The sequence below is a fragment of the Sordaria macrospora genome, chromosome 1, assembly GCF_033870435.1.
Source record: "Sordaria macrospora chromosome 1, complete sequence".
NCBI lineage: Eukaryota > Fungi > Ascomycota > Sordariomycetes > Sordariales > Sordariaceae > Sordaria > Sordaria macrospora.
The window spans coordinates 5,194,056-5,209,084 of NC_089371.1; the positions used below are offsets into that span (position 1 = coordinate 5,194,056).

General features: G+C 51.8%; 6 protein-coding genes and 1 non-coding gene across 7 annotated transcripts; 5 read left to right on the forward strand and 2 right to left on the reverse strand.

The window, feature by feature from the left end:
- The first annotated feature begins 450 nt into the window (after window positions 1-450).
- SMAC4_01649 (uncharacterized protein) lies at window positions 451-3,267 on the forward strand. The gene is made up of 2 exons (XM_003352767.2): window positions 451-1,116; window positions 1,375-3,267. The coding sequence occupies exon 2, from the start codon at window positions 1,518-1,520 to the stop codon at window positions 3,075-3,077; it is 1,560 nt and encodes a 519-aa protein (XP_003352815.1). The 5' UTR covers window positions 451-1,116; window positions 1,375-1,517; the 3' UTR covers window positions 3,078-3,267.
- A 331-nt stretch (window positions 3,268-3,598) lies between these two features.
- On the forward strand, window positions 3,599-4,571 carry SMAC4_12777 (uncharacterized protein). Its single transcript, XM_024655257.2, has 4 exons — window positions 3,599-3,917; window positions 3,991-4,023; window positions 4,101-4,146; window positions 4,232-4,571. Exons 1-4 carry the CDS (start codon window positions 3,649-3,651, stop codon window positions 4,463-4,465), a joined length of 582 nt encoding a protein of 193 aa, XP_024511162.1. The 5' UTR covers window positions 3,599-3,648; the 3' UTR covers window positions 4,466-4,571.
- Window positions 4,572-4,795: 224 nt separating this feature from the next.
- Window positions 4,796-4,867, reverse strand: SMAC4_13084. The gene has a single exon. It is a non-coding gene; the product is annotated as a tRNA-Cys (tRNA).
- Window positions 4,868-5,434: 567 nt separating this feature from the next.
- SMAC4_12776 (uncharacterized protein) lies at window positions 5,435-8,098 on the forward strand. The gene is made up of 3 exons (XM_024655256.2): window positions 5,435-6,473; window positions 6,538-6,788; window positions 6,843-8,098. Exons 1-3 carry the CDS (start codon window positions 6,414-6,416, stop codon window positions 7,735-7,737), a joined length of 1,206 nt encoding a protein of 401 aa, XP_024511161.1. The 5' UTR covers window positions 5,435-6,413; the 3' UTR covers window positions 7,738-8,098.
- Window positions 8,099-8,602: 504 nt separating this feature from the next.
- Window positions 8,603-9,688, reverse strand: SMAC4_01647 (uncharacterized protein; the record flags this gene model as incomplete). Its single annotated transcript, XM_003352766.1, has 1 exon — window positions 8,603-9,688. The coding sequence occupies one exon, from the start codon at window positions 9,686-9,688 to the stop codon at window positions 8,603-8,605; it is 1,086 nt and encodes a 361-aa protein (XP_003352814.1).
- Window positions 9,689-10,096: 408 nt separating this feature from the next.
- On the forward strand, window positions 10,097-11,726 carry SMAC4_12775 (uncharacterized protein). Its single transcript, XM_024655255.2, has 2 exons — window positions 10,097-10,918; window positions 11,002-11,726. The coding sequence occupies exons 1-2, from the start codon at window positions 10,775-10,777 to the stop codon at window positions 11,230-11,232; spliced, it is 375 nt and encodes a 124-aa protein (XP_024511160.1). The 5' UTR covers window positions 10,097-10,774; the 3' UTR covers window positions 11,233-11,726.
- A 484-nt stretch (window positions 11,727-12,210) lies between these two features.
- SMAC4_01646 (uncharacterized protein) lies at window positions 12,211-15,001 on the forward strand. The gene is made up of 3 exons (XM_003352765.2): window positions 12,211-12,653; window positions 12,711-14,073; window positions 14,137-15,001. Exons 1-3 carry the CDS (start codon window positions 12,621-12,623, stop codon window positions 14,634-14,636), a joined length of 1,896 nt encoding a protein of 631 aa, XP_003352813.1. The 5' UTR covers window positions 12,211-12,620; the 3' UTR covers window positions 14,637-15,001.
- Window positions 15,002-15,029: the final 28 nt, after the last annotated feature.

Below are 15,029 nucleotides of genomic sequence, written 5' to 3' on the forward strand. Positions count from 1 at the left end.
CGCTTCTTCCCCTGCTGGGTAATTTCCTACTATGCAGTACACATAGTTCTCGCGTTCGGCTATTGCTCTTACACCTGATGGTCCCGATCGGCTGATTGGTCCTCCTTTTCAAACGAAGGGTTTCTAAACGGAAAGGCTCGGATGGGAAGTGGGACGCTGGGGGACGTTACGACTCCATTGAACCTTTGGATGTCACTTGAAGTGTCCCTCTAGACTCTAGACCTAGACCCTCCTTGATGACAGCCCTCTCAGCCCAGCTAAGGGTTGGCAGAGACAGCTAGGCACAGTCTGGTGGTTACACGCCTACATACACTACACAGTACTCGCCTCATCAAGAGAGGTGATTGATGTTCGAAATTGGACCGATAACTTACAGGACGCCACGCCGGTGGTGTAGGTATGTCGGTACGATCAGTTTCTTTTCTCAGCTTAGAAGGTTGCAGCCCCCCCCCCCTCCTTTCCTTGGCAGCCTATCAAAACTTCCAAAGGGCAAATCACCGTTCAAAAGTTGAACGAACCCGGTGAAGGCAAAGGATAGGGGACCCGAGATAGGGGGACCCGACGTCTTGACGCCCTGTTGATGAGACCGAGACGAACGACGGGATAGGAAACACTGTTAGCATGCAACCGTTTCATGATGGGGGGGCAAGATGGGAGAGAGACAGAAGAGGATGAACCCACCTGCCCACAGCCCACCACCACCACAGATCGTTCCCAGGAAAAGCAAAGACCTTCTTCCCTTCAGGGGATATCCTGCTCACGGCATGTTGAGGGGGGACTGGGGTGGTGATGGCTTGAAATGGGGACGTTCTGCTGTTCCTGGATGATCAGTGGGGCTTGAACGACTCCTCCTCGACCCCGAGACCGTTTTGTTTTCTGGCTCTTGTTCTCTCTTTTTTTTTTCCAAGCTTGTCTGGAACTGTCACTCATTCATCAGCTTCTTTTGACTCTTCACCAGTGTCTTGCGGGTTGGGAATCGTCTTTGCAGGTTGTTGCTTCGTTGTTGCTTTGTTGTTGCTTTTCGACACACTCTCTCTGTTGTCGTGGACGAGGCGCAGGATCATCGCTCAAGCATCAGACTATCAGACACTCTTTGGCGGTAGGATAAACTAATTGGTAGGTCCACGTTTCATATTTCGAGCATGAATATCTTGAACATCATGAAACTTCGGGAGTTAGTTACGATCAGAGTTGGCAGGCAACGGTTCCCTCGCTTCTTTGCTGTTTAGATATGCAGTTCATCCACTCTTGCATCATCACGCAACTATATCCTCAGCTTTCTGCTGTTCGGTGGGCTATGCTCAATGCTCCTCTACTCTTTTTGCCATTTTCAAAAAAAGAATAAGAATCCACTGCTAACAGCGAATATTGCAGTTACTCTTGCCTCTGACTTTCGTTATTAGAGACTCACCAATGCCCCTTCCCGTCGTGTCGACAAAAGGGATCTGAGTCGACTAAGGTGATACTACCAACTTACCTACTGTCACTACCAACATACGACTATCGATAACACAACGATGCTCCGCCATCAAATAAACCCATTATCATGGGCCGACACGTTTCTCCGGGCTCTCATCCCGAGTTTCATAGCCGACGCCATCTTCTCCGACCATAGGAAAGCAACCCGATTACACCCAACTTCGTACCTCGATGGCCTGCGTGGAATAGCCTCCGTGCTCGTCTTCTTCTGCCACTACACCGAAGACAACTACCGCTCTCTAACACGCTCCTACGGCGTCGGCGACAAGGACCGCCCGGAAACGGCCACGACAGGATGGATCCAGCTGCCCTTTTTACGCATCATCTTCTCGGGCCGGCCAATGGTGCATATCTTCTTCGTCATCTCCGGCTTCGTTCTCTCCTATAAACCCATCAAATCCATCCACGCCCGCGACCTCGACAAGTGCTACACGGCGCTCTCATCGTCCACCTTCCGCCGAGCTTTTAGGTTGTTTGGCCCCTGCGTGGCCTCAGCCTTCATGATCATGTGTCTGCAGCAGCTGGACCTCTACCCGGGAAGAAACCCGCGCGACACGTGGGCCGAGCAGCTGATGGCCTGGAAGCGCGTCGTCTTCACGCAGATCACCTGGCCGTGGGCCTGGGACAAGGACATGATGCCCGGGTACGACATCCACCTGTGGACGATCCCGATCGAGTTTGCCCACTCGATGCTGCTGTTTATGGTGATCCTCATGCTGGCGCGCACCAAGCTGCGCATCAGGCAGATGGCGGTCCTCGGGTTGATGGGGTACTGCCTCAGCTGCGGCAAGTGGGCCGGGTTTGAGTTCCTGGCCGGCTTGTTCCTCGCCGAGGTGCATGTGCTCAAGAGCGCGAGGGAGCAGCAAAGCAAGGAGTGGGAGAGCGTGGCGCAGGAGGAGGAGGATGATGATTTGAACAAGTATGGTCATCGGGAGGTTAGGCAGGGAGGCGGTTTCGTCAGCCTGTCCACGCTGAAGACCATCTTTTGTATCGGGCTGGTTATCCTGGGACTGTTTGTTGGCGGTTGGCCTAACCACGAGGCGGACAAGACGCCGGGGATTAGGTGGTTCCTTGCAAAGACGCCGATGCCGTTCGCAAAAATGGACCATCTCGCCCCGCAAAAGTTCTGGTTCGGTCTTTGCGCCGTAGGAACCGTCTGGGCTGTCGGAGAACTTCCGCTCCTCATACGGCTTTTCGAGGGTTCGCTGGCGCAGTACTGTGGACGCATCAGCTATGCGATCTACATCTGCCACGGACCGGTGCTAGGGCTCTTCCAGAACTACGTTATGGGCAGCCAGTTCGTGCCTGCTCAGGGCGAACTTGGAAAGGATGGTTACAAAGTGGCTGTTGAGGCGCACGGGATCAAGGGGATGACGGGCATGGAGAATACGACGCAAAAGACGACGGGCTGGTTCTTGGGATTGTGCGTGCTTGGGCCCGTTGTCGTGTGGGCGGCTGATGTCTTCATGAGAGCGATTGATGAGCCTATTGTTCGGATAGCAAGGAAGATGGAAAACGTGTGTTTGGACAGGGAAGCTCAGCCAGAACAGCGACCGGGTGGGAGACGGCTGGAGCCGGGATATTCGGCGGCCGCATGAAGTGTTGGATGTTTTTGTATAGCCATGTTTTGAGCATGCTTTCCGTAGGTCGGAGCGGTCTTTGGAAGGCGTCGTTGATGGTGTAGATGGCGTTCCGGTGATATTCCGAGATTTTGGGTGCAGGCAGGGTCCTCCACCCTGAGAACATTGATATGGGATATTTCGTGATTAATATGAATATGATTACTTTCACCTATCTATTGCTTGGTGATCATTATTCCATACCCGTCTGTTGCCTGACGGTAATGGTTAAACAGGGGCCCCTATGCATGTTGGTTGTGATGACTCAACTTTTTCCGGCTTACTAGGAGACAGTCACCAAGTCTGACTCTTCGAATAATTGGCGAACTGCGCAAGAAGTGGCTTGAAGTGGTGTACAAGATCATGTGAACAATGATCCTCTGTCCAACGCCCAAATGTTCACGGAAGAGTTGTAGAGGTGATTGGCTCCCCGTATTACCTATCTCTACCAACCCCGCCAAGGCTTACGGGTACAACACCATTTTCTATTTCCTTGTTCCCTCTTGAAGGCTGCTTAGTTATACGAACCTCATCCCGGATTATTCTGTTAATGAGACTTAAGTCAACAGTGAGGACTCATCCTAACAACTTACGCCCTCCGTACGACGAGTTCGAGCCTGAGGTTCTCCGAGAGTCATCTATCATGGATGCAAGCTGCCAGTGTGGTGCCGTGACCTTCAAGACGCCTCTCCGGCACCCTCTCACCCTTTATATATGTCATTGCGCCGAATGTCGGCGGCAGACGAGCTCGGCCTTTGGGGCATCGGCCATCTTTCCTCGGTTTCCGTTGCCCAGCAAGGCACTTCTGAGCTGCTACAAGTACGTGATAAGTCACACTGGTTGCGGGAGCATAAATGATTTTGTCATACTAACTCTCTGTTTTGGTCTGAAGGAGACCAAACCCCAATGGTGAATTCCTAGAATGGTATGTGTTTCCATTCATCCTCGTTCAGCATCTATCGTCGAGGGGAAATCAACGGACTATTACTAACAGCATCATAGTTATTTCTGCAAGCAATGCGGGACTCGTCTTATTCATTCCACGGCCGTAAGTGCCATCGCAAAAGACAGACGAGACGACAGAGTTGTGTTGGATGATCGGATACTGACATGACCTAATTCGGCAAAACAAGGGTAAGAACTTCGTCTCTGTCAAAGGTGGATGCATCGAGGGACTGGACTGGTCGAAAGCAATTCACATCTGGACCAAGAGCGCCATGGTGCCCATCCCGGAAAACGCAACAAGCACGAATGAGGAATGCTCGGAGTTTGATGCGTTCAGCTCGTCACAGGAAGCACTGGATCAGCCAGATCATATCGTATGTGGGAGCACGGGAGAAAGGTTCTCAAGCACGTACAATCGGTGATGCAGAGAATTTTGGAAGACTGTAATGGTAAACGTAGAAGTAATATGAGTGAGCGGTTGAGATTAGGAAAATGTTCATGGGAACAGAAGAAGTGGAAAATAACGTCTTGTGGACGAACAGACTTAAAAGTCGGGAACGAGCATTGAGGTGCGGGAGTTCAGCGACTGTGTACTTCTACTATGATTCCATGATGTGAACATCCAAGTTTCGAGAAGCCGCGAAAAGAAAATCAAAAAGGACAAAACGAAAGAACAAAACAAGGAAGAGCATAATAAAGATAGACTGGCAAAGAACCAAAAGAACGGGAAAAAAAAGTAACTGGGAGGTTTGAGGACTGAACGCGATTTGAACGCGTGACCGTTCGGACTGCAGCCGAACGCTCTACCCCTGAGCTACCGGTCCAATTCCTAGTTATTATACCCTCCATAAATATTTGGATATATGGTTACTTGACGCGTCTACAGCCCTTGCCAGGAAAAACCAATCGTCTCTCTTTCCGACCATCCCACCTTCCTCATTCGCGCTCACTTCACTTGTTCAATTTTCATCGCTCGCAATCACCAACCCCCGACGACAGTATTTCGGCGGCTTTACATCCGCTGGACAATGCTTGCATCCTTGTGTCTCTTTGTCCATCTCGACAACTAAGGACCTTGACTCCTTGAGCACCAGCTGATATGTTTTGCGTCTCTTGGTAGTGTCATCGCATATTCTTTTCAGTTCATATTGAAACAGCCAACTCGCGGCAATCCCATGAGTCGCGCTCTTCTTGGCTGTATTTCCCGCCGTCCCCTCATCACGGCGCTTTACCGCCGTGACAACCACACATCGGAGAAACCACATGGAAGACATGATGTTTCTTCCACAACTCGATATCGGACGATTTTTACGACTGGGAACCGTCCAAAATGAAGATTACGTGCCCGTCTTCATTGACAAGGGTACCCCGTTACCCTTGGCTGCTCTTGGTCACTGGGTGTTCTTCTGCTTCGAGTTTCGCTTGGACCGATCTCAAACACCAGCCGTCAGGAGTCGGTCTCATCCGCACCCCCTTCGTCACCCCACATCAGCCTCAACCACAGAGATTCACGACTGTCGGGATGTTTTCAACCACAATTCATACAGGAAATCCCTGTAATGGTCAGACCAAGAATCTCTTGACGGCCTTGATGCCTACAATCTGTATCCCTTCCTCATATCTCGACTTTTTATCACGGCCATACTTCCCACCCCTGGCGCTTCTTGGAGCAGTTCGTTCAAGCCAAAAACCCCTTGCCTCGTAATTCTATGCCTCAACCATGGTATAGTAGCATCGTGAAAAGATGAAAGAAATGCCTGCTCCCCCGGTGCCCGTTGCCCTCTCTGTCCCTTGGAACATCCCATCTTGTCCAGATTTGCCTTCCACGATGCAATGACCTTCCGCACCTGACGTTCATTTCTTCGCTTCCCCAAGTGTCTTCACTTCGTTCATTCCTCCACCTTTGGTACAGGCTGATCCTGTCTTGTTCTCTTTACCCCGTGTCTTCAACTTGTCCTTCTTTTGGGTTGTTTTCACTTCCTGTCAGTTCCCTACGCCATCCGACTTTCGAGGCAAAAGGGACGTGCAGTTTCTTGTGTTTTCTTGATCAACGACCGACTCGACAAGTAGCGGGATTGCCATCTAAGGCTTCTCGCCACACCTTATTAACGTCGCTCGCTTCACCTACCTCACGCTATCAACAGAACTCTTGAAGAGTATCTTGACAAGTCCGGTCGTTACCTACACATAGCCTTATTACTACCACCATCCATGTCGGGTTGATCCCACGTCGACACTTACCTATCCAACGGCTGGCCTGTTGTTATAATTTTCGAACATTCTCGACTTTGAACGTCACGCTATTTTGGAAAGGGGATCGGCCGCCAAAGAAGGACTTAGACGCCCGTTGGCGTATACACAGACATCACAATGAGCAAAAGATATGTGCGACTATTGGTACTGATCTTGAGCTACCTGTCTCTCGTACAGGTAGGAACCAACTTTTTGAAGGCATGAACCAATTTTGGAGAAAAGCTAACATGAAAATGCTTAGGCTGCCGCATATGATAAGCATGGAATCACAGGACGAAGGGTAGCGAGGACCGGGAACAGACAGAAAGGGCACAAAGGGCAAAAAGGACAGGCCGAGGGGCAATTGCAAGGATCGGTTCTGATAGTCACCGAGACTGTCAAAGAGACGGTAACGGCGGGCAGTGGCGCTGGTGTCGATGGAACGATCGCAGCTGAGACCGTAACAGAGACAGTCACTGTGACCCAAAAGGAAAATGCTGGGGCTCTACCTGGGTAAGAAACACCATCCCGGAAAGTATGTTGACGACACCGCTAACTCAGCCCAAGCACTGGAAACGTACAGCTCTCGTTCGTAACGACAACAATTTTCGGCACCGGCTCACCCTCGACCGTCACCATCACAGCTCTCCCCGAGACCATTACCCAAACAATAGCCGCCACCGTCACCCAGACGGTAGCCTCCACGCTCACCGAGACGATAGCCCAAACCATCACCAGCTTGCAGGTCGTAGCCTCGACCGAGACCGTCACCCAGATTCAGTCAGTAACGGAAGCATGCTCCTCGAGCCAAGAAGTGCCAGGCGTGGTTGCGGGAGCGCCCGCCGGAACAGCTGCCCCTGCCAGTGATGACAACAACGGATTACCACACGCGAGCGGTGGAGTGGGAGTAACGACGGTTTCGATCCCGGCTGCTTTGCGCACTTCGACCTTGGAAGTGCCGCCGCCCCCAGCTGCTACGGCCTCGGTACCCTTGGCCGAAAGCTCTTTGACGACCTCAGAAGTAGTAGCTAGCAGCACTTCCGCTGCTGCGGAGCTCTCTTCCACTTCAACCAGCGCTGCGGAGGATACCACCACGTCTACCACCGAACTGGCCATGTCCACAACCGAACTCAGCTCCACTACCGAGCTCGCCACATCTTCCACGGAACTCCTCACATCCTCAGTTAAAATCACCAGCAGCACCGCCCCCGCGGTGGCCATCACCTCCGTAGTCTCTGTCGAAGCCCCATCCTCGACCTCGGTCGCCGTCCCAGCAGGAGCCGAGCCGACTTCAGTCCTCGTTCTCCCGGCCGTTTCGGCAGCCAACCCGACGACCACCGCAGTAGCGCCAGATGTTGCGAACGGAGGCATCCAGTTCACGCTTGATGTGTCGGGACTGAGTCTGACGAATGTGTTGGATTTGGGGAACTTAGTACCGCCTACGGCTGCGGCGCGGCCATGAGCGAGAGCCAGAGCAGAGCGGAGCAGAGCAAAAGGAGATGAGATGAGTGGGAAAGGGGAAAGGGGAAGGAAGGAAGGATGATGATTGAATCATGGAAGACTATGAAACTGCCAGTCCAGTCAAAAAATACTGTCCCGCCTCTTGGTGTTTTCCCCGTTCGGCTGGGAGAAGGGATGGCATTTTCTTTTTTGACTGTCAGCGTGTGGTATATGAGTTTTTGTCTTGGTTTCTTTTGGAGTCTTTTTTCAGTTGGACCTTCAGATGGCTGTGTTGTGTTGTGTTAAGTGTTGAGAAGTTGTCTATACCTGTCCGTACATATAGCGAGAGTTGTTGTTGTTGTTGTTGTTGTTGTTGTTGTTGTTGTTGTTGTTGTTGTTGTTGTTGTTGTTGTTGTTGTTGTTGTTGTTGTTGTTGTTGTTGCCGGTGACGACTGCATATATAATGTATATATAAATACTTTCGTTTCTCCCACATCGTCAAAGATGCGCCATTGTTATACTCGGCGCTAATCTAGATAGGCACGTTCAACCCGATCCAGTTTAGAAACGCTTGATGTTTCCTTCTGAACTTGTTGCTCTCTCAAATATCTCTAAACCGACATATGCAACGGCGTGATTTCTTCAAACCAAAAACTCCTGTAACCAACCCATCCGCTCTTTTATAGTTCCCATTTTCGCTCTAAATAGGTGGGTATCGTGATATGTGTTCGTCTCAGACGTGATGAGATGGATGCTGTATGAACGAAATAGAAAAATCTAACGCCCTGTGTCGCCCAAAGACCTCTGACATGCGAAGTCGGGAGTCAAGTCGAGGCCCAACTAACCGCTCACGCGACGGGCCCCCAGACACTCGTTCCTAGGCCCGCTCACTTGGCCTGTTTCTTCTGCTGCCCACCACCATCTGCGCCTCCACCACCACCCTCTCCATTCTTGCGCTTTTGGCCTTGGCCTTGCCCTTGACCTTGCTGTTGTTGTCCCTTCTGCCCCTGCTGTTGTTTCTGCTGCAGTTTCTTCTGCTTCTTGCTCAACTTGGTCTCCCCTTCCTTACCCTCCTCCTCTTCGTTCCTCACCTTCCCGCCAGGAGCAGTCTGCACAATATCCACCACGCCTCTGAACCCCCTCCTCTTGACGCCCTCGTTGACCACTACGGCTCTCGGTCCCGTCCCCAGCGCCTCCGTCCCCTTTTCCGGTCCCAATCCCCACACCGCCAAAAGATTAACCACGTCCGCAGGGCCGCGAAGCCCTAACGCGCTCCTGGCCTCGCTCGAGACGATTATCCCACGGCCTTTGGTCGCCCGCAACAAACCCAGCACATTACCAATGAAATTACTCCTCGCCCGCTGGGCGTCTACACTGCTACCCGACGCAAACGCCTGGCTGTAGCAGATCTCGAAGCGCGTGCCGCGGTGCACGGCCGCCATGGCGGTGCGGTGGTGGATGTGGAAGCCGAGGAACTGCGTCAGGTCGAGGCTGATGATGGCCGGCGGCTCCGTGGTGCTGAGGCACGCCCAGCTGAATGCCTTGTCGTTTGTCGGGCGGAGGGCGAGGAGGTCGTAGGAGCGGGCAAAGTCGGCGAGGCGGTAGTTGGTTGTGGAGGGGTCGGTGACGGTTAGGGTTACGCGGCGGAGGACGGTGGGGAGGGAGGAGGAGGTGGTGGGCGGGACGGCGGAGGAGGCGGTAGTTGAAAGGTTCGTTGTCGTTGCTGTTGGTGTTCGTGCGGTTGTTGTGCTGTTTGTTGCCAAACTGCTGCCACCGCCGGGAAACGATGGGTGTGGTGATGTGATTTGCGGGATTGGGTTGCTGATCGGATGCGGTTGTGTTGGGATATTGCCCGTGATGGTCTGGTTCAAGGCGACGACATCGTAACCTAGGGTTTTGGCGAACTTGAGGGTACACTCGAGCTCTGAGGATGGGGTCGTTGGTGACCAGGCAATATTGAGGTCGTAGAGCATGGCTGTGTTCTTGTCTGCTCTTCTCTTCTCTTAGAGATTGGAATTTGCGATAGGCTACAGCTCGTCTTGTCGCGTCTTCTTTCGGTCGGCGAGACTTCGGGATTGAGACTTTTCTGCCGTGCGGATTAGGATAATACGGCCGTATATATAATTGGAAATCCACAGAGTGCTATTATCGGTTTGTGTGGCCGTGACCTGGGTCAAGTTGGACTGCTGAGGGTGCTGAAGTCTCGTCAAAGTTGATGTCGAATATTTTTTTAAGATTTGGAAGAAGCTCCAGATCCACGTCTCGAACATGCATGTCGGCCCCCACCGCGTATGGTTGGTGGGGCCATTGGGCGCTTTGACCACCTGTATTTCAGGGCAGTTCTGGGGCAGCTCAGGGCAGCTCAGCGCGGGTCGCGGGGGAAAGTGCGTTTCCACTGCAGATTCCGTCTGTTCCCAGCGGGCACTTGATCGCTCATTCCAACTCCGGCGTCCATCAGCGAATCGAAGTGTGCGATTGATCCCACGCACAAGGGCGGGCATCGCATTCGCATTCATTCATCTCCACGGCAGCAGGAAGATCACTGTCAGAGGACGGTATTGCAGCGTCGCATTCCATGGTACCTCTACCTAGCACCCTGAGTCCTTCGGCCAACCGGTCCAGAAGACGACGCGCAAATCCGCCTCCGCCTCCTTCTGACGGCCACCCAAGGTTCCAGCTTACTCACTTTTTGTCATCGCCGAGAGGAATACCAAACGGGAGCTTCTTTGGACACAATCTTGGGCGTCTTTCTTTCTCTCAACAACCAAGTACCAAACGAGCCAAGTACCGAACATCCACTCCCTAGCCTAGATCGGTTATCAACCCCGTCCGCTGCGCCGCATTCCACCCAGTAATCAATAGCGCGTCGAGAACTACACTACGCCCTATTAGCTGCCCATTTCATTCATCAATCATTTATACCCGTTGCCCCTGCTTGTTTAATATCTTCACTACGGATTGTGGTTCGCATTGTTACTCAAAATCGTCAAACTTTCACCACTTCCCGCGCGTTAGCTACACAAAACCGTCGATAATTACACACCAGGACCTCCGGCATCATGTGTTTGATTTTCACGTGCGGCGAGCACACCTTCCGCAAGGAAGTTGAAGGATACGAAGGACTCGTGTGCCGGTGCTACAACTGCGGCAACTATTCTGGCAGTGTCATCAAGAGCCATCCTTGGTTCACTTTCTGCTTCGTTGTACGTGGTGGTGTTGTGTTTCTCTTGCGGCGAATTTCATTACTACCGAGAGCTGAAGCTAACGTTGAACAACAAACTTACAGCCCGTCATTCCTCTCTCGATCAAGGGGTACGAAGACATCGCGTGCCGCATTTGCAACTTCCAACAACCACTCGAACACAGACAGGACGTCCAAGCAATGCGCCGGGGAGCAGATGGTACACGAGGAGTGCCATTACAACCGCAACCATCCGGCGTGCCGCCTCAAGGAGTACCGCCTCAAGGCTGGGGACAGAAAGCTCCTGAACCGAACCAGCCAATGCAATATCGCTAAAGTCATGATTTGGGTGCGAGGAAGTGATGAGGCGCGAGGACGGCGAGGGCAGCAACGATGATAATGTGCAGTTTTGAAGTTGAAGAAGAGAGGAAATTCATGACCTGGATGATGGTTTCATGTGGCGGCGGTTATGGAAGAAGGAAGCTACATACCTACAAGGCAGGCGTTGGAGCCTGAGTTTGATATCCCCATTTGCATTTCAATGGTATTGTTTATTTCAACAAATACCTATTTATCACCAGATAAAAGGATCTAGGAAGGAGGTGTATGGCTGTTTTTTAATGCCATGCAAATGCAGGTACCTACAAGTACGTCTAATAAGTGTGCGATTTAGTTCAGATGGAGGAAGCCTGGGTTGGGATGAAACGCAGCCGGTGCGTTTGACAGCTTGCTCCTTCAAAGTCAGTGTCAGATACATGTATGCCTTACTTATGACGCATCGTCAACTTAAATACCTTTCTGTAAATTCATCGGACATTACATTCTTCTCATTTACAACAGTTTGAACTGAGCCACAGAGGTACACAAGCCATATGCATGTGATCCAGAGACGATGGTGTTTCTTGACGGTCCTGCAATAGCAGTTCATGCATCCAACATGAATTTAATGTCTCTTGCATCTACAGAGAAGTGATAATGATGATTTACCGGTCGCTATAGACATATCAAAACACGACACTTATGTAGCAGTTTCACTCAGGCGCCCTCGGCCGATAAAAAAAGTATGGTCGCTTTAAAAAGTTGCAGATGACCTCGAAGCAGTTGAATGTTAACAATTCCACTTGAACCTATCCCATCCCATCAGAGGCATCTTGTACGGACAGCTTTGAGAAACTTTGGCTGCAGAGGTGCTGTAGCTTGCGGGGTTATGTACCCTACGGGTTCCAGGTTGTGGGGCTACTGTGAATAACGGCGATGACGTCGGGGGGCTCTGGCCCCATTGTTTTAGCGTCTTCAGGACATCCACTGGATGGGGAAAGATTCCACCACCGTTTGTTTTCCACTTCCGAAACATTGTCTGTCAATCCATCACCAGTCAACAACAACAGACAAATCCGAAAGTCGGATTCAGGCGATACGGGACGGACTACGACCCGGCCTCCAGGTTCAATACGATATCCAAATATTTTCCGACGACTACTCCGACCCCGTGTCTCTCTTTCTCGATCCATCGCATTTTTATAGCCAGCAGACACCGCCAGTCCGCCGTCGAGCGCAGAAACTGGCCACCGTTGACCTGCCGTTCCACAACTCCGAATCCGTACACCGAAAGAAGGCGAACCAAGACACGTCCCAACAATCGGGACTGACTGAGACAGGGTCTCTATTTTACAACTTTCAACCTCAAGCGCGATACTATCTAGAACCCCGGGCCGCCACCAACCATGGCGTCTGCAAAGCGTGGACCCTCTGTTTTGGTACGTTGACCCCTTGTTTTTTTACTGGACAATTGGCTGACAACCATCGCAACACAGGTGACAGATGCTCGCCAACGACCTTCACCACCCAGCGCGCCCCGGCGCATGGGTTCTACAGGTGGTCCCGGCCGCCTCTTGAATGGACGCTCCTTCACCGTCGACAACGTCTTGCAGTACTCATCAGATATTCCATCCGGCTTACCCAGGCTGCCACCCGGCCAGCGGCCAACACGTGCTGCCCTCCGTCGTAGTAGCCATGGCGCGGGACTGCCGAATGCTTCTCTCCGAACTGGTCAACAGATCGTGCCTTCTAGGACTACTAAGGTTAGCGAGAAGCTCGTTCTTCTCCCCGAAGCCCCCGACGACGAGGACGCGCTGGGCGATGAAGATCTGGAGCGGCGCGCCTCCATCCTGCGTGCATCCGAAGATGACAACCGGCCATTAAAGGACGAAGAGCTGGATGTCTTGAGAAAGAGAGGAGGACTTCGTGGCAAAAGCTACGCCGAGCGTTTACCCAAGGTGCAGCGAGGCGAAAGGGTTTCCCGACTTACTGCCTATTGTACAGCACAAGCCTACAAGATGAAAGCGACAGCCGAGTTTTTGAAGAAAAAGCACGAAGCCAAGACGAAGCTCTACGACGATTGTCTTTACACGGTTTATCACCTGCCTCTGCTTCCTGGTGTAGATGGTTACCGGCTACGGAGTCGACCTATCTTGAAGACTCCAGGCACGGGAAAGACTGTGCTAGATCTTGAAATCGAACGCAGCGAGCGAAGAGACGAGCACGAGGGTTACTGGGATGAATACCCGTTCAATATGCACGGATCAGCAGACAGCCCAAGCAATGGGAGCACATTACTACAGCATGCTCACAGTGGCGTTGACGAGATGGGTGCTCCCTCGTCAGACCAAGATCAGAAGGCACTGGACCACCCTCCAATCAGCCCCATAAACCGCCTGGCACCAGATGCTAAGCGGTTTGGCGAAATGTTCGTCTTTTCGTATGGCGTAGTAGTATTTTGGAACTTCACAGAGCACCAGGAGAAGGATATCCTGGCAGATTTAACATTCGCCGAGAACGAGACGGGTGTTTCGCTTGCTACTCGCCCCCTTGATCAGAACGACTTTGAGACTGAGGAGTTCCACTTCGAGTACAGCGCCGACGTGGAACGCCCTCGCGTTTTCAACGACATGATCACACTTCTTCCTCGGTCCGACCACATGGTCAAGCTTACCATCAGCCATGCCATTGCCCAAAGCACCAAACTCTGCTTCTTCGAGGAACGCATGTCGGAGACGATGGAAGGTGCTCAGGGCGTACCAAAGACCCTTGCGCTTACGGGTAAGCTGGATATGGATAGGACCGAAGTTCTCAAGATCCTAGGACAGCTCTTCAAGAGTCGTGTAGACATCAATCTTTGTAAGTTGATTGACCCTTTGCTTTTCGGTATGAGCTCAAACTAATCCCGGCGCGCGCTTCTAGCATCGAACATCCTCGAAAAGCCCAATTTCTTCTGGGACTCGGAACCCACACTCGGCCCGTTATACGAAGCCATCAGAGACTACCTCGAGATCGAAACCCGCACCAAGGTTCTCAACGAGCGTTGCCAGGTCTTCCTCGACTTGGCCAGCATTCTGTCCGACCACGTGGCCGACGCAAAGATGAGCTACATCACCTGGATCATCATTATCCTTATTGTCATCAGTATCATGGTCACCGTCACGGAGGTGCTCCTGCGCTTTGCCATTTTGTCGAACGAAAAAGCAAAGGATGGCACCAATGGCCTCAAAAATGCGATCGTCGGTGGTGGTGACTTGTTGACCGCTCATAACCGGATCGATCTTCGGAGTCTGGAAACAAAACTGGCGAATGCGAACCTTACTCTGGACGACCTGAGGCTGTGGAGCGCGGCCATGAACGAGCAGGAGAAGAAGGCAATTTGTGGTGCGGAGATCGTGGGCACGACGTTCAAGGGATTGTGAGCTGATGACTGCAGCAACGACAGCCGCTCTTATCACGGATTACGAAGGGTAAAAACGGAAGGAAGAAAAAATTGGGCTTCCTTCTAATAAGTATGATGGTTTACATAGCGATGGCGTTGCTTTTTCATGGATCGTATGGTTATTGCATTATGGTTATCGATGGGCTTATTACTGAAATTGGGTCCCTCTTGCTAAGAAAAAAACTGACATGGTATTGAATCCGAGCGTTCAAACATAAAGATATGAAGATGGGAACAAGGGCTTTTTGTATGAGTACAGCCGGGACTGGGGTACCGACATGGGGAAAATAAATCAAAGTAGGAATCAAGCAAGAGGCTTCCAAGCACGAGATGCCCTCCTAGGGTAGTTGTATCCAGAAGACCCCGAGATCTT

Bases quoted from the DNA above. Each gene is read 5' to 3' on its own strand.
- SMAC4_01649 (XM_003352767.2), top strand. From the start codon at position 1,518: ATGCTCCGCCATCAAATAAACCCATTATCATGGGCCGACACGTTTCTC.
- SMAC4_12777 (XM_024655257.2), top strand. From the start codon at position 3,649: ATGAGACTTAAGTCAACAGTGAGGACTCATCCTAACAACTTACGCCCT. The intron at 3,918-3,990 runs GTACGTGATAAG...TTTGGTCTGAAG, and splicing joins GCACTTCTGAGCTGCTACAA to GAGACCAAACCCCAATGGTG. The intron at 4,024-4,100 runs GTATGTGTTTCC...ACAGCATCATAG, and splicing joins AATGGTGAATTCCTAGAATG to TTATTTCTGCAAGCAATGCG.
- SMAC4_12776 (XM_024655256.2), top strand. From the start codon at position 6,414: ATGAGCAAAAGATATGTGCGACTATTGGTACTGATCTTGAGCTACCTG. The intron at 6,474-6,537 runs GTAGGAACCAAC...GAAAATGCTTAG, and splicing joins GCTACCTGTCTCTCGTACAG to GCTGCCGCATATGATAAGCA. The intron at 6,789-6,842 runs GTAAGAAACACC...ACTCAGCCCAAG, and splicing joins AATGCTGGGGCTCTACCTGG to CACTGGAAACGTACAGCTCT.
- SMAC4_12775 (XM_024655255.2), top strand. From the start codon at position 10,775: ATGTGTTTGATTTTCACGTGCGGCGAGCACACCTTCCGCAAGGAAGTT. The intron at 10,919-11,001 runs GTACGTGGTGGT...ACAAACTTACAG, and splicing joins GGTTCACTTTCTGCTTCGTT to CCCGTCATTCCTCTCTCGAT.
- SMAC4_01646 (XM_003352765.2), top strand. From the start codon at position 12,621: ATGGCGTCTGCAAAGCGTGGACCCTCTGTTTTG. The intron at 12,654-12,710 runs GTACGTTGACCC...ATCGCAACACAG, and splicing joins AGCGTGGACCCTCTGTTTTG to GTGACAGATGCTCGCCAACG. The intron at 14,074-14,136 runs GTAAGTTGATTG...GCGCGCTTCTAG, and splicing joins TCGTGTAGACATCAATCTTT to CATCGAACATCCTCGAAAAG.